The sequence below is a fragment of the Diadema setosum genome, chromosome 21 (genome assembly GCF_964275005.1).
Source record: "Diadema setosum chromosome 21, eeDiaSeto1, whole genome shotgun sequence".
NCBI lineage: Eukaryota > Metazoa > Echinodermata > Echinoidea > Diadematoida > Diadematidae > Diadema > Diadema setosum.
Window position 1 is genome coordinate 17,001,008 of NC_092705.1, and position 23,225 is coordinate 17,024,232.

Here is a 23,225-nt window from a genome sequence, read left to right on the forward strand (position 1 = left end):
CAAAAAAAGAAAGTAAATACTTTTTCGTGGTCATATTTTTCATTGAAGATTTTTATGAAAATCAATGTATTATATACCATACTAAAGGTAATTTAATTGGCTATTAATCTACTAGGTTAATTAAAAAGAAAACTTTACCCATGAGTGAGCACATTCGTTTTCGTCCTCCAAGGCACAAAATTAAAAATTACAAATCATGACATGTTCTCTTTCATTTGCAAATGCCTGTAACGATAACATTGACAATAAAAGACCAGTTTAACACAATGAGAGACATGAATGAAACAGGTAAAATAAGTTTTTGTCCTATTTATTTCTTTATAACCTCTAAGAAAAACAAAGTGGGAAACTAAAGGGGAAAATAAGAATTTTCTGTCAAGTCAAACTTCAAATGACAAAGGAAATAATAAGCATAAAGATGATTCAATGAGCAGAATTTCTGTATTCATTTCTTTTAATCTAGTAATTTAAAATCCATTTGACAATTTCAAGAACCAAACATTATTTACAATTTCCTAATTTGAAAAAAAAAAACTCAAATTTTTTACCATTTTGGTCAATTATTACTTCTTCTCTTATTTCATTTGAATTTAGATTTGACATAAGATGCTTTATTTTGATCCATTATTTTCAGCCTTCATTAGTCTTTTGGGCTTTAAAGATATCATAGAGATCAAAGGTTTATTTTTGCAACTTAATTCATGTTTCTTTTTGTGCGAAATTTGTTGTTTGTTCTAATTGTTCTATGGAGGAGCACATAGTTACTCATGAATGACAACTTGTTCAGTTTTGCAATTTTTACTTTTGTGCTCTAAAAGAGAAAAAACAATGGTGTTCGTAATGCATAAAGTTTTCCTTTTTGTTGACCTACCAGCCTGATAGCCAATTAGATTACCTTCAATATGGTATACATTAGCTTTCAGCTAAATATTCTATGAGAAATCTAAACTTGAAAAAGCGTTTACTTTCTTTTTTTGCTGAGTGTGTATAATGAAAGGGTGTTTTTTAGTGGATTTAAAGTTCTAGGGATGATTCGTCTTAGGTTATACAATTTTCCTAATGATTCCATTGTTGGTCATTTCTTTCGACCCTGCGTGTAAGCATCAAGTCAAATTTGGAATCTACCAGTCACAATGCAACACCGTGTTTATTACTTTTGGGGGTTTTAGTTTTTGTTTATGTTCCTTTTTTTTTTTTTGGAGGGGGAGGGGATCAGCCACTGAATTATCAAATTCACACTGTGAGGAAATCTTGATAGTATCAACAGGCATGTAAATAATGACAGTGTGAAGCTATTGTGGTGTAGTGGGTTATAATAATTCCACACACAGTGCTTTCGTCTAGAAGGCCCGGAGTTCTTATAGCCCTGCTACGAGACTGTGAGTCCTTGAGCAACATTTGTTTTATCTGCAAACTCTTTTCTACATGTAAATTGCAATGGATGCCCAGCTTGCATCAAGATCATAACGTCTGTGAGTTTGCTTGAGTGTACCAGAAAAGTCGGGTTGGAATAAAAGTCATGGCGTGAGCGAACTTTCGGCGAGGGCTCAGGAATGTATGTTGTATCATTACACCATGAATGGACCTAAGCATTGATGGGCCTAATTCTACACTAAATTACGATATGATCTATCTTTTTTTTTTTTAATTATTATTACATAATTGTTAGAAAGGTAGGCCTATATATGGATAAGATATGCTAAATATATTGGCCAGGGCCGTTTTTTTTTTTGCCTATAACCTTGGATCGTTATATCATATATTTCGTTCATCATTTCACAGTATAATTATTATTAGTTTTGTTTCACTAACCATTGGGAAGAACTAACGATGGCAAAATATCCCCAAACTAAAAACATAAATAAAAACAAAATAGAGGCCTATATACGTTTCAGAATTCCTGCTAATGTATACCTGGATAATTTCTTGGTTCATTGAAAGGCGATACATACCACTAATGTTTATTATTCATGGATCATAAACATAGCGGTATGTATAAAAGCTATAATTTATAAAGAACTGTGGCGGATCCAGAGAGAGAGAGAGAGAGAGAGGGGGGGGGGGGGTGGACCGGGTGCTCTTCGGAATTCCTGCAAATGTATACCTGGATGATTTCTTGGTTCTACGAAAGGCGATACATACCACTAATGTTTATGATCCATGGAACACGAACATTAGCGATATGCATAAAAGCTATAATTCATAAAGAAAAGTGGCTTATCCAGTGGGGGTGCACCGGTCCGGGTGCGCTCCCGCTTTTTATTTTTTGTTAAAAAAAAGAAATAAAATGATTTTTTTTTTCAGAATTCCTGCAAATCTATACCTGGTTATTATTTCTTGGTTCTACGAAAGGCGATACATACCGCTAATGTTTATGATTCATGGATCATAAACATTAGCGGTATGCATAAAAGCTAGGATTTATAAAGAACAGTGGCGGATCCACTCGGGGTGCACCGGGTGCGCTCCCCTTTTTATTTCTTTAAAAGAAATAAAAAGAAAAAAATGGGGGGGGGGGTTACGTGCGGCCCCTTTCATTTTGTAAAGGCGTCTCCCCTTTACGGAATTCCTGAATCCGCCCCTGAAGAATACTATTGAATGAGCAGTAATCGATGCAATAATGATAAGATTTAGGACGAGATATGATATAGTTTTGACGACATAAGATCGAAAGTCGATCGTCGATTAGTGTTTTCATTATTTGCACTACATCAATTATTCAGCCCTTTAGATACTGATCAGAATCATCAAAACGATCAATGGCTGTTCGAACACCTCTCTTTCGTTTTATATTTCAGTAATATAGCTCAACAGTTTATAGAATGACGTATAGATACACGACTCTATTCCGCCGATTTACGTTTTGCATAGGTTTCAATATTCACATACAGTTTAGCATCAATGTTGTCAGAGTCAACACAGCAGAGACGCCGGGTTACGGAATACGAAAGACTGCTATTCTAGGGTCACTATCTGCCCTACTTTTACCCCATTGTATGTTGATGAAGTTCTTTAACATGACGTTTCTGTTGCTTATATTATAGGATACGTCAAGATATACGTAATTGTGTTAGGGAGTACATTTTTATTGGCATGCGACAAACCACATGTGTATTTAGATTCCCTTTTTTTTTTCTTTTAGAGCTTTTAGATGATTATCAATTCTAATCATAGATTATCCGATATTGCTCATATCATTTGCCTATTACTGTACGTGCTTGCAAGAAAGAGTCATTCAAAGCTATTGAAGCAAATACAGGTATTTTTGAGAGGAGATTTTCCCACCCAATTATAATACGGTTAAAGGATATGCCCCTTCTTTGAGTTCAATTTGTTTTAGGATAACAGTCAGGCCAAACGCATGGGACAAAGACATGATAGGTACTTTACCTATGAAATTATTTTCACAATCATATATAATATTTGATGCCACAATGGTTAAGTGGACCCATATTCCTTGACAGAGGAATTGGTGTACCGCTTGACTTACCTCTTGCAAGTCATGTAATTCGTGGACAAAGGCTTAAACAGTATCACAATGACATTTTATCCTCTGACTGATCTCATTAAATGTAAATGAACCGGAATAAGCTGTTAGAAATATTTACAAACGTGTGAAAGTAGAGAGTTGATAGTCTTTCAGGCACAATAGCACGTATAATCTGTCAACAGACTCTGCCTCGAAGGAATTTCACCGTCATCCAGCCCACCAACATCGACCAGTGTCACGATCGTCATCCTTACAGCATTCCACGGTTCGTAATTCCAAAGGTTCGTTAATCCGAAAATGAAATAAAGTTCGTTATTCCGAAGGTTCGTTTATCCGAAAATGAAAAATGAAAAGGTTCGTTAATCCGAAAACGAAATAAGGTTATTGGGAAATAAGGAAATGCGGTACAGGCACACTTTTTAAGGTTCCGTACGTCTCCGTCTAAAACGGACGTTTTTAAAAAGAAACATATTATAGCGTCAAAGTTTTGACTTAGCATGACCGCAAAGCACAGTCTCATTGGAAAATGTTTTCTGGTTGGAAATTCAGCTTTTTGTCAGTACTATGGAAGGGAGATCCTAAAAATGAATATATTATGAAGACCAATAAGTGAATTTTGATGAAAAACGGATGTAGTACCTTTTGCAACTGAGCTCTTCATTATAATGTCAAAGTTTTGACTTAGCATTTGCCGCAAAGCATAGTTTTATTGGAAAACGTTTTTTAAAACGTCAAAGGACATTACAAAATTAAACGTCCGGTACCTAACATTTATCATGAATATTCAAGTATGAAAATCTAAAATTTGAAAACTGTTAGACATTGAAATCTTAAGTATTTATGTTGGGTTCAAATTTTTTAACTGTCTTAAAATTGTTCAAGTAGTCACAATATCAAATTGTGTTTTGAAGAGGTATTTTCATAACAGATCATTTCAATAGGCCTAATTAAGGTATATGTGATTTAATGTTAGTAACCGTGTCTTATCGCATTTCAACATTTTTACCGGTATGTAAAAGAATGTGATACAGACACATCAGCTAGGAATAGGATGTAATAGGTATAGGTTGTAGGGCATTAGGAACAGGTTAGAATAGGATTATATAGAATTAGAATTACAGTACATTAATCCCAGATTGTGTATGTATAATCTCATGAGTATACTTTTTAATGCCCAATAAAAATGACAAATTAGACAAAAGTAAACGTTCTTAAAAGGTTTTCTGAATGTTTTAGACGGATGTGAAAGGTTCTCTAAACGTTCTGGAAAGGGTCATAAGAATTTTTAGACATTCTTAAAACGTTTTTTTGAACGCTCTAGATGGTTTTTAAGGGTTTTCTGGACGTCCCCAGAACATCCACAGAACGTTCTGTATATTTTTAAAAGGTTTTCTGACGTCTATAACGTCCGAAAAGGTTTTCAGCAGGTCCTAAAAAATTTTCAAAGGCTTTTTATTGGTTTTTTACGTTTAAAAAGCAGTTGAAACGTTTTCAGTACGTCCAAAACCTTCCACAAAAAAAAAAAGTTCTGAAAACGTTTTGACAAAACGTCCAAATAACGAACTTGGAATGTTCAGAAACGTTAAGAAAACGTCCAATTGTTGGCTGGACTTTTCGTAAAAGAAAGAACAGACGTTCAGCAGCAACAGAAATTGATCGAGAAAACTATAATGGGAATAGCCGATAAAAAGAAAGAAATACGGTTTTGATAAAGAGTCGTGTTTCTAAAGAGACTGTGGGAAATTGCTTTTGAATGTATTCTTATGCTTTAAATGAAATTTTATCAACTGTTTGAATTTTTTAATCAAGATGTTCGGCATTAGAATCAACCCAAAATAGCTCTGATGAAATCTGGCTTGTGAACAAAACCACTTGCATACTCAAAAATGTTATGTGAAATAACTCTGGCACACCACAACTTTAAACTTTGCAAATTGCAAATTGGGTCCGCCTCATACTGAACCCATATTTAATATAGTTTAATATGATTTCACTAATTCGTATTCTTTTGTTCATTTTAGTAATTCATTATTTTTAAACTATTCATTCAATTACGTATTTGCCTATATCATAATCTATCAATTACACTCACTAATCATAAGGATCCCCCTTTCCCTTTCAGAGATACGTTAGATGATGTGTGGATACTGGTACGAGGAAATGTTAACCTTTCCTACTCAGGTGCTCAGAAAGAAAGACAGCAAGAAAGACATTAGGCGCCATATGTCAATTTAAAGTTCAAGTACAGTACTAAATACGGAACGCTCCTCGTGGGGTGGTACGTGATGGTATGGACGCCACCAGGTGGAGAAAGGGACGATCGGATAACGTAGTGGGTGGCTGTTGGGATAGCGTTCATGGGGTACATACATTGTAACGGCACTCACTGGCTTGGGGTGTCGTGCCATCTCTTTATTCGGACAGGTTTCCCACATCTTTGCCCTCTACTTATCCATTGAAAGGTTGACATGCATGTATTCAGCAGACACATTAATAAACACAGATATGGTAAAAATATGCATGCTCACAGGTAAATGTTTATAAAGATGAATATACAAGTTACTTTATATAGTAATTGAAATGGGAATGGCTTGGTAACTTAATTGAACTACTTGTAATACATTTCGGGGAGAATTGAATTTCTAAATGTAGAGATTACGCAGAGTCTTTTGTTGATATCAATCAAATGTTATGCTTTCAGATGCCTGATGATTGCACCCCATGCAGCGCGTGAAACTCGGAGTAACAATATAACGCTGATGAGCCTTTAGTCATCTTCTTGTGTAAACGTTATCATTATACGCTTTGCCATCTCGACGTCGTGCACTATAGCCTTCAAAAAGTGAAAGTGTAAAGTGTGATTATACAGAATGAAAATGTAATGTGAAAGTGAATTTGTAGGCCCTATATGCATTTCATGTAAATTGACCTGTCCATTCATGAAAAGTTCACTTAACGTTATGCCGGTTATCTGGCTGAATGTATGCAATCAGAGACTTTTGAAGTAACAATCAATATTATTACACAGTTTTGAAGTCATATCCTTTATATATGGTCAAATCCCAATGAAAATGTACTTTATTGAACTGCTACGATACAAATCTCAAAGAATGTACAACTTGATACATGTGCTGCGAATGTTAAATGTCAAGCCTTTCCATATAAGGTGTGACGATTTAAACGATTTGAACGATTTGAACCCGTCTTGAACGGGTTAAACTTGTGCATTTCTCGGTCATTCTACCGGAGTCATTTTCGTTGTTCCCATGCCGCCTAAAAGTCCGTTAAACTTCATCTCGTCCCGCACATCCGGGTTAGGACGTAGTCAACAATGTGTTATCTTTCAACGCCACGTAATGAAGTATGTTTTGTCTAAACAGCCGAATATAGGGAGAGACTGGGAAGAAAAATGAGCACGAAGAGCTATTTGGTACGCTTGTGGCATTAAACAATAGTGACGGGACGAAACCAGATGATAATGACGGACAATAGTCTCGAGTGGCATGAGGGTTACCCTAACATGTCAAACAGTCAGCACGTCTTCATTTTGTAGGTTTGTATCTTTTTCCCCAACAATCTGGGTTGTGACAATAAAATATGATCTCGATCTGTAACCGGATCCAGCGTGAAGCGGCAATTCTCGAGGTAATTGGATGGATAGGCTTACACAAATCGTGCGTCGTCAAAAGTCATGGGACTAATGTCAGGCCTGATAAACAGGTCATATCCCCATGACTGGGCACATGGGACGGCGAAAGCACAACACTTATGCACGCGTACGGCAACCGGGTGGATCAATACCAACCTCTTGGAGCCTAGGTCTAGAGCATGAAATCAAAGGTCTGACGGAGCTATAACACCTTGTCTTCAGTCGCCAAAAGCGCCAATTGAATGCCCACAGCTGACTTCAGGCTACCTAACGTTCAAACGTCCGGATAAGCTGAAAGGTAGCATAGTCACCATGGGTACCGATGTCGCGTTCCTGAAGGTAGTTCTCTGGTCATGCTGTATGCTTGTGCAGGTAAGATTTCAACCACACGATTTCGCCCGATGTTTCAAGTGGTGGCATCAGAATTAACAGTGAGAGGAATCATACGACAAAGTATCAGAGAAAAATAATGGAGTACGAAGGAGAAAAGATGTTGAAAAAGGTGTGAAAGCAATAGGAGAGGAAGAAGAAGAAGAACAGAATGGTAAGAAGGAGGAGCATGACGTTGGTCTGAAGACATGGAAGAGAGATAGTGATAGTAGGAAAAAGAGAGAACATGAGCTTGAAGAAAAATTAAAAGGTGAGAAGAAGTGTAAAAAAAAAGAGAGGAGTAATAGCGGTAATGACTGTGTCTGGAAAGACAATGAAGTTGAAAATGGCTACAGTAAGGTGATTGGGAGGAGGAATAGAGGCAGAGAAGGAGAATGATGGAATGAGGAAGGTAGGAAAGATAGAGGAGAAGCAGGGCGACAAAAAGGAGTAGAAAGTGAAAGATGATTTGCTATAATAGCTATTGTATCAAAAATTCGAGATTGATATGCATTTAAACTTTGCTCATCTGTTTTTGTATATGAGGACTAATGCCTTCGCGTTTCGGAGAGTATAAGAACATAATTAGAGCATTTCAAGTCAGTGGCGTATCGGCGGGGGGGGGGGGGGGGGCGCATCGGGTGTGCGCTTCCTCTTACTATTATTATTTTTTTTTAAACCAAAGAAATAAAAAGAAAAAAGGGGCGCCCCCTGTAATTTTGCAAAGGCGCCTCCCCTTTGGATATACGGAATTCTTGGATTCGCCCCTTCAAGTTATCACTTACATGACTTATCTGATAATAAACGTTCGCCCAGAGATTACAATTCATGGAAAAACAGATGACAGCTCTAAAAATCATGATAAATCGTCGGTGTAGGAGCAGCCGACATGGTAGAAACACTGCTTCGAATAATGAAATAACAAACGGCGGTCATGATAATGAACGTCCTGTATTTACACAATGATCATAATCCGAAATACATTATTGTATTATGAATTTATGAAGATATGTCGTTACTTTATAATTCCGCAATTAATAAGTTTACAGTGGTATAAAATAGAGCTAAATCTGTCAAAATTGGATCCAGGTAGAAAGCGAACCCTTAGTACATATATCATTTTGGTGCTAAAGAACATGGAAAGCAAGTACACGTTGTAAGTTTTCAAATTTTGCTCTATGACATATAAATAATGATAATGATGATAACAATAACAATGAAAAAATGTAAATGACATCAGTATTGATAATGATAGTAGTTATTGTGACAAAGTAATACTAATGATAAACATAATGGTTATTGTATTATTATAATAGCGACAATAGATTCTTTAGGGCTAATGGTGCTTGTAGTATCAAAAGCTATATCCATTTAGATACGTTTGGGTCAAGAGAGACTTGTGGATAAAATGTCTGGAACTCGAACTCGGACCTCCAGTTTTAGAATCCACAGAGCATTATCCATACCATGGACACTGTACCAAGCTATATCATGCTGTTGACACAAGACTAGCGACAAAAAAAAGAAACACACTTTGATTTATCCTTAGTATTACTAAGAGAGGGATCACTTTGCTTGTGCATAGAGTGATCGCAAGAATGGAATGACGTTCTCTTGCTGATCTTGTTTATAATAAGACTGATTTTCATAGAATGTGCATCGTTGATATTTTGGTGTGGATTGGGAGGAGATGCTTGCTGTTGGTGTCAAATTACAATCCAAACACAATTTTTGTTATATTCTTTCTGTGTGTATGTGTGAGCAAGCCTGAGTGGAAAGCTGAGTGGAAACTCAGCTTTTTTTGAAAGTTCTCAAAACCGTTTGCATGGTTAGAAACGGCAAATCCCGTGACTTTTTTATGTCTGATTTTCATGAAACTGCCTATATTCCGAACTGTGTGATTTTACTCTATTTTACTGTCATGTTGAGCATTGTTTGAACTCAATTTAAACAGAAACATGAAATGACCGTTTTTTCCCAGGGACATATTATCTGTAAGCCTGGTCTGTATGATTCTGTGGCATAAAGGGGATAGAATAACCTAAATGAAAAAAAAAAAAAAGATTCAAGCCTCATTCTTCATAATTGAGCAATTTATTGTACGCATGGAGGACGCCATCATGGTTTAAACCTAGCCAAAGTTTAGTTCATCAAATTTTAGTGTTGCATGTACAGTATTACTTTAAGATGTGTTGTTTGTTACACGTATACAGTAAAGTTGATAACAAAAGCGATGATAGAAGAATTCGACTGATGACAGTAATAGTGACAACAAAGTCCAACAAAGTCAGGACTGGGCAGATTTCAACCCAAATCAGATCAGGATCTCCGATTTACGCTTTCGATTTACCACATCTCTTTCAAGTACTGCATTATTGGATTTTGAATGTTTTGCAAGCCTCTGTTAACGAGACTCCAGGAGCTATAAGGACAAGTATACCCAGATATGATATGTGTAGATTGATGCAGCACTATTGGGAGATCACATCAGTGAAGTTTGACGAAAATCCGCCCATTATTTAAAAAAAAGAAATAATGTTTCAGTGCCGTCATTGCTGGATGAGAAGACGACAACATGTTGTGACATTACTGTAGGACAATGATCATAAAGAAAACAATGATGAGATTTTTGCAAATTTTCTTTTAAAAATATAATAGTACACATTCCCTCGACTTGAGAGTTGTTACTGGCACACATTAATTGCAATATTCTTCCATTGCTTTCTGAAAGAGGTGGAAAGTCATGCGCTCTTTCATGTGGCTAGAAATAGGAAAATATATTGAATTCTGTCTACAAATTCTTAATATTGTTGGCCTGTCGTGACCTCACAAACTGCTGTAGTCTTCTCAAAAACGGTTGTTGACTGTTGACATGTAGGCCTATATATATGTAATTATAAAATCCAAACCAGATCATTCAAATTTACGTGTCAATTCATTTTTGTGGTCGTCTGTTTGGCGATCACGGAGAGTAGGCAAATGTTTAATCTTTCCTTTCCCCTCTGCATTTATCCCCTATTATACCGTGTAGCACAAAATGAATTGCACTTTTTCATATCTTAGTATGATCAATAGCCAAAATAAACAACTTGCTATGGTAACTAACTTCATCATAAAAAAACCGATAAACATTAGAGCTAATGCTCCTTCCTTTTCATGTTTTCCTTTTAGAAATATAAAGAAAAAGGATATTAAAAGTATCAAAAGAACGTTCATCAGCGACGTCCATAAAGATCATTATAATGCCCAACCGACTGTACCTCGTTTCTAAAATATTCAAATGCGCAAACAAATCACAGCTCTTGAAATCCCAGATTAAAGATGCATTTATGTCATATAAAGGCTTATGTTGTTAAGATTACTATGAAAGAATTAGTTTTTACTTTTTTCCCTTTTTTTTTTGTCGGGCAAGTTTTAGATATGAAATATGAAACATCTACTTGCCCGAAGGGTAAGAAAAATGAATGTGAAGTTAGCGTGGAGCCCAGGTTTAAGTGATGATACGTATAATAGTGTGCTGAAATAGGTGGTATCGTATAGGAGTAGGTGCTTGTCGGAGCTGTTTTGAAGTCCCGTTTTTGAAGGGCGAAGCACTTTTTATCCGGAAAAGCCATTGCAGATCTTTCCATTCTTGAAGAAACTTTAACGTGGTGTGAGTTTTCCATGCACGTCAACGTATCATCTCAGCATATTAATCTGATTCATAACGATACGTGACATGTATGTATATTGTGGAAAACGAAAGGAAACAACACCATTGCGTTGGAATGATGTTTGCGTCCTCAAAGTCAGAATGCTATGCCGTAACCATGGCTACCTTCCCTCTCTTCATATCCACTTTGTACCCTGTCGTGGCGTGCCTGAGGCAGATGGGGAAATCCCAACTTGCCCACGTGATACAGTCACCACAGTCTTTCGTCAAGGGTTCAGAAGAGCAGACGACAACTTCTGTCGATCAACAGATAGAGTATATCGGCCTGAGGATCGATCAGTTGGAATCACAGTTACAGATGGCTAATGCGTAAGTTATGTGGAATTGACGTAATTTATTATGCATCTTTGGCGAAAGTCATGTGAAAGTATATTCGACATCACCGTCAGATCATTTTGTAATCATTATTTCAGTCCACATCTCATCAACACAAGGAAGAAAATGAAAGTTTCAGATACTGGTTGTGCAAGGCTTGTTAATGGATTATGAAACAATAATGGGAGTCTTGATACCTCAGTGAGTAATGTAAAGAAAGAAAACAAACATACAAACAAATAAAAAACACTGTCACGCGAAACTCTTGGATGGGTTCACCTTCTGCAGTGATACCTGTCTTCAAAGATTTGTGGATTGTCATGACAATCCTCTCTTTTGAGAAAATATGTGACTGACAGAGACAGGACGTAATGGTTGCACGAACTTACAACAACCGATAATATGAAAGATATAACTTCTCTCAACTCCTTTGATTTGTAATATTAGAGGTCCTCGTTATGACGTGGCTATGCAAATAAAAAACAAACAAACAAACAAACAAACTCACACTACAGTGCCACAGTAAAAGATTAACGTTCACAATATCTGTATCGTGATGTATTGCAACTCGAAAGAAAGTAATAGAGATGATGCTGATTTCGATATTATATAAAAGCTATGACTGATGATTTTACCCCGTTTTAGGAACATAAAGCAAATGATGGAGTCGTCACCAACGGTTGCTGAGCTTCAGATGAAGAACGATGAACAAACTCGAATGCTGGGCAAGTTTGAACGCTTTTTCGGGTTGCTATACGCGGAAAAGCCTGAAGCGTTCGACCCAGAGGTTGCCATAGAGACAAGAATGTCGAAGCTTAACGAATATCTAGGTAACCGGGAGGCGGAGCTTGCAGGTTTGCGCCCGTCACCCATGACCGTGGTCGACAGCCATGAGACATTTGACCCTGAACTCCTGGGGAAAGTTTTGTCTGAAATAAACGAGCAGAATTCACAGCTGGCGGCAAAAGTGCAGGTTGGTCTATTACTGAGAGGAATATACAACAACAACATCAACAACAACACAAACAGAAAATAGCAATTTGATGGTACAAGTCAGAACATGTTTGCCTGAGTTATACTTGCGTTATATCTGGCTTGTCTGGTGTCAGTTCACTGACAAGATGAGAGTCAGCCCACATTCCTTCACAGCGACCATTCCCATGGAGATATCGGATCTAGTATCAAGAATTTACTGACCAAAATGCCTCTTCCAACTACTTTGGTCTTTATTGCTATCAAATAACTGACATGCTGAGCATGCTTTATCAAATATAACTCCAGTAAGAATACCAATAGGCTTGAAAGTGACTTTGTTTATAAAGTTATCTGTTTTCTTCTCCTGAACGTCCTTTAGATTATGTTTTGACGTTGACACTACATTATTGTACTTGGGAGTAAATTGATGTCCTCATTTTCAGCACAGCGGAATTTATGTTCTATCGTTTCCTCTCCGCCTTATGTTTTCTCTATTACTGTAATATTCCTTCTTCCTCTCTTGTGTTAATTCTTTCATTATCTTTTATTCTCATTTTCCCCGGTTAATGGCTTTGTTTTTTCTCTCCTATTCCCACATTATCTCTTCATTCCAATCTGTTTCTCCCTCCCTCCCTCTCTCTCTCTCTCTCTCTCTCTCTCATTTTTCTTTCTTTTTGTTCCTTCTTCTCCCCTCTCTCTCACTCTCTCTTTAGATGTTGCAATCAAAAGTGGACATCACGCTTCCAAGGAAAGACGGTAGGGTGGACAGCGGCCGCGCAGACGACACATCCGCGGTACGAGGCAAGAGACAAACTCGTGATCTTCAGCGGCAGATCTCGGCTACCGATAACGTTGAAGAAATATCTGATGAGGTACAAAAAAAAAAAAAACAACAACAACAAACAAACAAAAAAATACGTATATCTCTTATACGGGTCCTATTATGTATGGCACAGTTATTTAATGCTTCCAATTGTTCTAACGCAAAGTGGTCTCTCCGCAACGGAGTGACCGCTACACTGACTGCAGAATTTTTCGACTACAGTTAACTGATCCTTCGCTTGCGCAGTGTTGTAATCATGATTATCATACAGCTTGAAGCGCTATGATTATGAATCTTTATTGGTAGTACTTTCATATCCTTGTGTATTACATTACTTGTGACTGAATTTGACTATCTTAAGTACTCTAGCACTGATTTCTATAAGCCGTATATTGTAGCTTCTGTAGCACAAACATCAACTTTCGATTTACTGGAAAAATGATAGTAAAAAATAACTCGGTAAATGATGCGAAGTATTAAAACTTGCCACATGAGATCTGATTTCGACGAGTAAGAATTGATAAACTTGAAGTATGCTCTGATGATGAGGGTGGGGGGGGGGGGGGGGGGGAGAGAGGGAGGGTGGCAGCCCTTCCTGTTGACTTATATTCAGCTTTCACTAAGTTGATTTACGTGCAGTTGTGATACTAAGTGAATTAATTTTGATATCCTATGCAAGTTGGCTCACGAGATCATGGACATACTCTCATCAATGAACACGACGTCGAACCTGACTTCCAGTTCCGATGCCGACATCACCGACGACAGTCTCACAATCGAGGAGGAGATTGATATCCTGGCTGAGGATATCCTTGGAGTCCCAAATATTTCTAGTAAGTTGGAGGATGAAACTGCACCTCGTTTGGCGATTCTATTAACACTGGACAAGTTTTACATTGTACAGTAGTAGAAATAATGTATTAGTAACAAAAGAAAAACAGGCGGATTTTGTTGTAGTGTGTCTTACGTCTTCTGTAAAAAAAAAAAGAGAAAAAAAGAGAGATCCAATGGATGTATCATGTATAAAGAATTGTGATATCCTTACACATGATGTAAGGATGCCACCTATTGTATAATGTGATATTATCCATGTTTTTATAGAGTTTAAAACATTTTCAAGCACGCTGAAGTAGTTGGAAAATTGGTTTACACACTCTCTTTATTTAGGGGGTATTAACTAATATTGCTGTACGTTTTCTTTAGAAGCCGTTTAGTTCAGATCAGAGCCATAACTGCTTTTCAAGGAAGATTCTAAGAAGATTTAATAAAATAAAACAAAGCAAAAATGTAAAGGCAGCTTCTAATACGTACGTTTTGTTTTCCTATCCCGCAGAAAAACGCAAGTCGGCCTTCTCCGCAGCTAGCACGAGGTCGATGTTCGGCACCAGCGAAGCCCAAGTGATGACTTTTCAGCACGTCTTCGCCAACAAAGGTCGCGATTTCAACGCGGAGAACGGCACTTTTGTCTGCGAGATAAACGGCTATTACTTTATCACATTTCAGTAAGTTGCGATATTGTATGCATGTGCGTGTACATGTACCCATTATGTATGCCCTATGTATGTATGTATGTATGTATGTATGTATGAACGTACGAATGTTTGTATGTATGAATGTATAAATGTATGTATGTATGTACTATGTATTTGTATATAGGCGTAAAATTAATAACGTATGTATTGTAACTATGGATTATGTGCATGTAACTATGTGTGCCTTTATGAATGTGCGTTCTAACTGTTAAATGATGCACCCTATATGGGGTTATGATGATAATGACAATGAATTATGTGATTTATTCCGAAGGTTCACTATTCCAAAGGTTCGTTAAATAGAAAATGAGGAAAAAAAAAGAGGAAATACATACCAACGAACCTCACGTGTTTACTGATTAACGAACCTTCGGAATATCGAACTGCAACCGTTTATATCTACACAAATTGTGTCTGATAGAAATGTGTCTTGACTGTGTCTGCTCCTGTATGTAGCTTACGGAATGAGATCATGAATATAAAAAAAAAAAATAAACTGTTTTCATCACGTTTCACTTAATGTGACTCTTCTCTTTTGCCCAGCTGATAAACAGGCAACAATATTCCGTTAATAATATTATTTCACTTTTGAAAGTTTTATTCCTCATTATGACCTCATTTAGAAATGTTATCATATTAGAATAATGAAGAACCCAATCTAAGGATAGAGACCAAACTGTTATAGCAACCATTAAGGACTCCTTATTAAATATAATAATTGTGATAATGGCAAAAAGTGATAGGCTCTAATGATAACGATCACACTGATAATCCCCCCTAAAAAAAACCCCATATATATATATATATATATATATATATATATATATATATGTATATTCAGAGTGCCTCATTCCTCTTTGGAAACGTTTCAGCTACACATATAACGTGTTTTAAGATAGTTTGAGATTAAAAAACACCTTGCCTATATGACTCAATATCAAACTTCTGATCAAATTGGTTTGCAGTTCACAGATATTGATATGTTTACTTGTTTTGTTCTATTTTTTTCAAATTCAAACACATTTGAAACTTTACAAAATGTCATAATATTGTTTCATGTTGAAAAAAGGTGGGACAAAATGCACATAACTATGTAGTGAAGTTACTGAAAAAGAATCTATCTAAATAAAAGAAACAAGAAAGGAAACAAACTAATATTAAATAAATGATTAAAACAAACAAACATGTCACAATCAAGAAATCGGCGTTTGGCTTTCGCAAGGACGGATCATGATTAAATCAATTTTCACGTATCTGGTCTTCCTCCAGCCTGAGGTCGTACGACGGTCGTCACCTGGGCGTCGTCCTGATGAAGAACGAAGACGTGGTCACTGCCATCTTCTCCGACGCCAGCGAAAGGAACGTAATGGATAGTCAGAGTGTGATCCTGCCCCTGGAGAAGGGGGACAGGGTGTACCTCCGCCTCAGCCCCTCCGAAAGATTCGCCGTCTACAGCGACGCGTCCTTCAAATACAGCACCTTCAGTGGGTTCCTCCTCTACAGGGGGAACTAGATCAGGGCGTGGTCGTGATGATAGTTGTGGTAGTGGTGAAGGTGGTGGTGAAAATGATTGATATGCCGGAGGGAGTGAATTACAAGAGAATAAGCGAGAAAAAACGGACAAACTAAGTTGGAAGGACACCCGCACAGAGGTATACACATTCTACGGTCGCATTTACGTAAGACTACTGACATCAATATTTAGCGAGCCTTTAATAGATCTGCGGCACGAACGCTAAGACAAAGCTATGAAGCAGAAATAAATGAATAAACAAAAAAAAAATGTTCTGCACATGCGCAAGACAGCTAGTTCCATTCTCACACCAGGATGAGGCGCGTCGTGAACATTTATAGCATCGCAGATCTAAAACTCGCTAATTATGATTCAGAGACGAGAACATATAGCTGTGAGGAAGGCAAGAGATAAATAGGTGGCAAGAGAGGATTAGTCGAAACAAATTAAGTAACAACCAAAACGAATGAGAACACAGAGTATAACGCTATATCTACAGTTGAAGTCCAAGTTAATGGTTAAGCGAGAGAACACAGTGCAAACTACATAAATACTCGGATCACCTATATTATAATTGCCTAATAAACAGGGGCCGCGGCCGCTTAAACGGGAAGAATCTAAGGGCGGAATCTTTGGAAATTGAAATTCATGCGTGTTGTGATTTTTTTTTTGACGAGCCGAAAGTGTATTGGGGGGGGGGGGGGGCTGCAGCCCCCAGCCCCCCCCCCCCCCCTTCCGCGGCCCCTTATCCGATTCAGTCTCCGGACATTGCCGGGAGAGACTGATATTATGTATAAATACGTAGAAATCAATCAATCCTAAAATAGCTTCATAAATGAGTATGAGAAAACAGAAATGCAGGGAGAGAGAGGAAGGGAGTACCAGTAGCTGTATACATAAGAGCATGACAACTCACGTTGAGGAAGCCAACAATACGTCCCGTACTTTGCGTACTATCACATGTACGCCCTCTCTAAACTGATTTTTTAAACTTGACGTCTGCATAGATTTGGCAAAATGAAGAAAATGAACTCTTCAGGCCCTAACTCAAGAGTGACATTCATGATGAGCTATCCAGATCATCTGCGTCAATTAGAAATAATGCTGAAAAACTTGAAGAATATGATCTTTAACATCCATATGAACATTTTCAAGTCTTGCGTAATTCAGGCGATGTGAAAAACGCAGAGAAATCTTTATGCCGATGTTATCATGTTTGATGTGATAATGTTGCCTGTTACATGTACATTTTATACGATCTCAGTGTTTGGCATGAAACTTTTACCGTACATACAACGATGCATACGTGTGATAGTACAGTGTATACTGGTTTATAATGCGTGTTATCAACTGTGGGATGATAGGGCCTCATTATGAAGCATCTCTTTGATTTGTTCTCATTCAACTCGGAACAAAGTGCTATTGGGGTCATCCCAAAGAATTAGACATCCACGAGCCATTATTCATATGGCCAACGAGCTAGATATTGAAAAAAAAAAAGACGCCTTGAGTCCTACTCCCATGCACGAGTCATACAGCCCTAAAACCTACGAGTCATACACCAAAGTAAAACTGGACCACACTCTGGACATTAAAGAATGAATCCCACGTGTTGTATGATACTAGGCTATAGATAGCACGACCTCAACACTATCATATAGGCAAAAAGATCGGCAAACGACAATGCGCCCGTAGACATAATTTCTGTGATGTCTGCTCGTTGATGTTGTGTTTTGTTTTTTTAAATTGAGCTCATGGGCCTTATTTGCCTCTACATGTCCAGCACGTGGGGCTTATTTGCCTTGTGTCTAGCTAGTGAACGTTATATCTTGTTAACCTGGTGATGTCAAGCTCATGGGCCTTGTTCACTTAGTGTCTGGCTCGTTGGCTGTACGACTCGTGAGCGGTATGACTCGTGGGTGTTGAGCTCGTGACATGCACCCGTGCTATTAACTCAAGACAGACCTAACCCTATAGGTTTTTATCAAGGCAATAGTGCTCTGAACGCAGGAATATAATCCTTTGAATCTCATGTAATTTGATTAACATTCAATTTAACAAATTCACCAAATCTCCACATGTGACTTCGACATTTACTTCCTGTTTCCTTGAAGTAATATTTATTCATATCCCAAAGAAGACGTAAAAGTGGCAATATAATCTCGTGTATAAGGTTTAATATCAAGTACTGTTTAAAGTATGATGAAATTGACAAGTGTTAGACTGTAGTGAGACAATTTCGTAACGTCTAATTGTGCGATCCAAGTCATTTACGGGCTTTTTGCCCCCTTTTCGCCCTCTCAGAAACACGTAATTGTATAGGGACATCTTGGAAAGCATTTTTTTTTTCTTGAAAATAAAGAAAAAGCAAAATTATATATATATATATATATATATATACATATATATATATATATATATATATGCCCCCTTTTCGCCCTCTCAGAAACACGTAATTGTATAGGGACATCTTGGAAAGCATTTTTTTTCTTGAAAATAAAGAAAAAGCAAAATTATATATATATATATATATACATATATATATATATATATATATTTATGATATATATATATATATAATATATTATATATATATATATATATATATATATATATATATATATATATATATATTTCAGAATCCGCGTACAGATTATAAGAATATCATGCATTCTTGTCATTCTGTAATAACTATCATTACATGGAGCATCAGGGAAATTGACCCCGTGACAAAGGTCAATGGCAGCGTTTAAGAGCAGGAAGGGGGCACAGCTGAAGGGATGATAGTAATTTAGTCAATGACAGGTAGACAATACGTTAAGTTCTTTTAAAAATGCAAGGCGATTGTAATTGCCAAAAAAAAAGGTATACATACGTTAGTTTTCCTGAAAATACATCGATGGTGATATCATGCCAGAAAAGCCTCATAACAAATCTTGACGTCACCCATGTCATCTGAGAAGTTTTTGATCCTGATTTATCCACGTACTGTCCCTGCTGGAAAGAACACTGTCCCACAGTGTGAGAAACACAGTGTGAAATCTCTTCAAACTGTTAAATTCGAACGTTTTAACAGCGTGAATACATAGACTCATAGTGAATCATCAATTCACAGTGTGACACAGAACATTACCATGTAAACACTCTGTGAAAACCAAACCACAGTGTGAAATCATCTCCAATTCGAGCCTTTTCACATAGTCGACTATGTGACCACACTGTGAACACACTGTGAAACACTGTGTTCTTTTCCAGTAGAGCGGGTACTGAAAGAAATGAATCTGCACCCGTTTTTCTGTAAACCTAGTCATTGGTATTTTGATGTATGATAACATCTTTGAATGTGTTATGAAATTCAGTCCAGTTTCATTCTATGCCAGAGAAGCATTTGCTCTCTTTGTTCAAATATTGGCGAAGATGTATTAAAATACATTACAATCCTGTAAATGATCATATTATTTCTGAGTCTTCTGGATTTTCTTCTTCGTGTTGTAACCATGAACAGCAAGGTAATAATGATGGGAAAAGGAGTGATGGTAATAACCTCTTTTGGTTATGATAGACATAACATTCCATTAATATCACAATAATCGTATCATCATCGTTATAATTGACATGATGAAACATTAGAAACATTGATGAAGAAGAGGGGCAAAAAAAAAATGTATTGGATTGTGACGTCTGAAATGACGTTCTTTCAAAATACCACATGAAGAGTTATCTTTAGGGCCTATAAGTACAAAGTTTGTCGTCTGTTCACTTACGTATCCAAAATCAAACAAATTTAATGCATCATGTTGACACTGTGAATACTTGTACTACCCCAGAATATATCCCAGCGATATTGACCGTATTGAATTTTTGGGTTTGGGACTTGCAAGGATAATTCAATAGGACTTACGATATCACCTCTTTTTAAGAGTGATAAACTTACATAAAATGGAAGAAGAAGGTTAAGAAATGGACATTGGGCATTCAGCAGATACCATATCAATTTATGTTAAGGGCACATTCGTCACATTTTTTTTTTATTCTAGAACTGTGCCCCCAGCACTTTTCAAATTGATTGTATGTTATCTGTACTTATATAATCTTTATATCTATATTTCCTTAAAAAAATAAACTGAAACAGATATCAATCTTCGAATGAATAGATGGCTATTTTAAAGTCTTTTTTTTTTCATTTTATTATTTTTGTTTACATCTGCATGTTTCTTGTAAATTGTGATGAAAGCAATGATTCCAACATACAAACTGTATATCATTTGAGTTATCAATATATCATTTGAAATAATACGTTACCCCTAGAAACAGAAACGCAACAGTTAGGAGTATAAGCGTATACTTTGTATGTTAACAACTTAGTGAATCTATTTTCCTATACAAATCTCTAGCGTTTTTGACTTGCAATTTCCTGCGAGATAAAAGAAAAAGAAAAAGAAAAACTTTCCTCATGAACAGGCTTTACTCCAGTGGTCAGTTAATATCACTGGATTTTTGGCTGGCAGTGGGACGCGTACATTAATGTAGTTTGCAGTCTCGTGGCCTGCCAACGTCGATTCCAGAAGTTTTTAGAAGGAACACAGTACATTATGATGACTGACATTGATTTGGGATCGATTTGCCATGATAGCATAAAGTGTACGCCTTCCTTCAAACCCTCTGAGATATTGCTGGAGATTTGGTTGTTTGTTTGTTTGCTTGTTTTTTAATCATTATTCGTAGAAATGAGACTTGACCCGTTTCTGTCACTCATCTTAGGGAACAACCCTATCCTCCCCCGTGAAGTTTTGACCGGTTTCCCCTGAGAGTAAAGTTTCCAAAGTTTAAGGAGCATCGCACTTCTGAGAATTTAGTGTAAGGCTCAGTACCAGCTGCTTGAAACCGAACTTCTCTGAAAAAAAAAAAATAGACGGAAAAAAAATAACTCGAAGGCCTTCCGCTCTAGAGCCACTGCCAAGCTAACTCGGCGCACAGAGACCCGTTTCCAACTAAGGTCAGATATTTTTCTCGCTTGACAGCGTTTGACATAATAATGGACAGTGCATGATGCAACTGTTACCATGGAGCTACAACATGCAACAAATCATTGCTGTTTTTATCGCACGTAGATTTTGATAAAATGTCGTAGGTGAACACACTCAAATGATGTGAAGGTCCCTCTCAGCAAAGACACTTAACTCTACTATCTTTCAGCTGTCTTTGGTCCCTAGATGCTAGCATCGAGGTACGTGCGGCTCCCATCAACCTTCCCATCTTTGTCCCCCCTATAACAATCACATCCTGTTTTCGGGTGTAAGCACGAACCGGCCGAACAGGAGGTTGCTTTGCCGTGCACTTAATTGTCTCTAGTACCCTGAAGATACTGACACTGAATTTCTGAAGCTTGTCTGCAAATTGATAACACTATGCATTATGAAAAGGAGACAGTTAAAAAGAAAAAAAAAAACACTTCATGTTAAACTGACCGTGATGGAAAGAGTACCAAAGCTCACAGAACGGTAGACGCTTTGTTAACCCCGACGTTAAACATGTCAAAAAGTAGAAACGTGATTTAATTCTATATGGTCAAGTGTTTTCATGAAAATAGCGTCAGTGGTTACAATCGTAATAATGATTCATAGTGGCCTGTGTACACATAAAAATCATCAGTTTCCTTTTTTTAGCGGAATAATCAAGGAGAAAGAATATTCGCAGCAAGTGCTTGTTATTACTAAATAGTCGACCAAGAGCATTGATCATATAATTATAAGTGTTGTTGTTTTTTTTTTTCGAAAAGCAATAACAGAGATTTGAGTGTGACATCAACACATCAGGTGTTTTTGATATGTAGCGTTAACGATATATACTATCAACAAAACGTGTGAAACTTTCAAATACCATACATTTTATTTCATGTTCAATCTTGGTGAAATGTCTATTCAGTTAATGTTTGATTTACTCTTCACACAGTCAGCATTGCCACGAAGCGATTCCACACTGTTTTTCCCGGAGATTTCTATTCTGTAATTATCAATGTTTTGCGTGCAAGTTATAGGCCTTTACTCGAGGCTTTGAAGACTAAATGGATTTTGGTTTTCTCCAAAGTGCTCTCTAACGTTCAAACATTTGTCGAGTTGAACATTTCTGGCACAAGACACAATATTGCTCGTCCCCCTCTCTACCATGTATAGGTCCTACACACAAAAAATATCTGTGTGCGTGTGTAACCTTGTCTACTTAACTACTACAACGAAAGGATTAAGAGTGCCCTCCATTTTTATTTATTTTTTTTCATATAGCCGTTTTCCTCGCTGTCCATAAGTTGTTACTGTCTCAACAACTTTTCGCGTGATAAAGCATCACTTCGGACGGCCGATCCAGGGAAATAGGTGACTTGGCGCAGAGACAGAAAAAGAAAATATAATTCAATTAATAGTCTTCCCAGAAGAAGCAATTAAGTTTGCCGTTGTTGCATAACATTCAGAGTGAAAAAAAAAAAGGGAGAGAGATGCATCTTAACCTGACATTAGTGCAGCTTGAGTGCAATCCAGTTTTGTTGACTCTCAATTTATAAAGGACTACCTTCTCATTGGGAGGATCAAATGCTGTAGGCAGTATAGCGGCGAGAACAATTATTATCATTTTGTTCTCAATTCAACGTCTCAGTCACAAAACGCAATATTGCGAGATTTGAATGTCTCTGCCACTCTAGCGCATCCTCTGTGAGAGACGAGTTCACCCCTCTGAAAGAAATCGATACGTCCCGACATTCAACAGAAAGACTGGGCGTCATTTTCGTGGCATCACGAGGCAGAATCGAACGCACGGTTCCACCAATGACAGTGAACATCATACTCTGCTTGAT

At 37.2% G+C, this 23,225-nt stretch overlaps 1 protein-coding gene across 1 annotated transcript; it reads left to right on the forward strand.

Moving 5' to 3' along the window:
• Positions 1-7,088: 7,088 nt before the first annotated feature.
• Positions 7,089-16,410, forward strand: LOC140244688 (uncharacterized). The gene is made up of 7 exons (XM_072324305.1): positions 7,089-7,511; positions 11,378-11,529; positions 12,181-12,508; positions 13,224-13,382; positions 14,013-14,166; positions 14,667-14,835; positions 16,135-16,410. The coding sequence occupies exons 1-7, from the start codon at positions 7,452-7,454 to the stop codon at positions 16,376-16,378; spliced, it is 1,266 nt and encodes a 421-aa protein (XP_072180406.1). The 5' UTR covers positions 7,089-7,451; the 3' UTR covers positions 16,379-16,410.
• Positions 16,411-23,225: the final 6,815 nt, after the last annotated feature.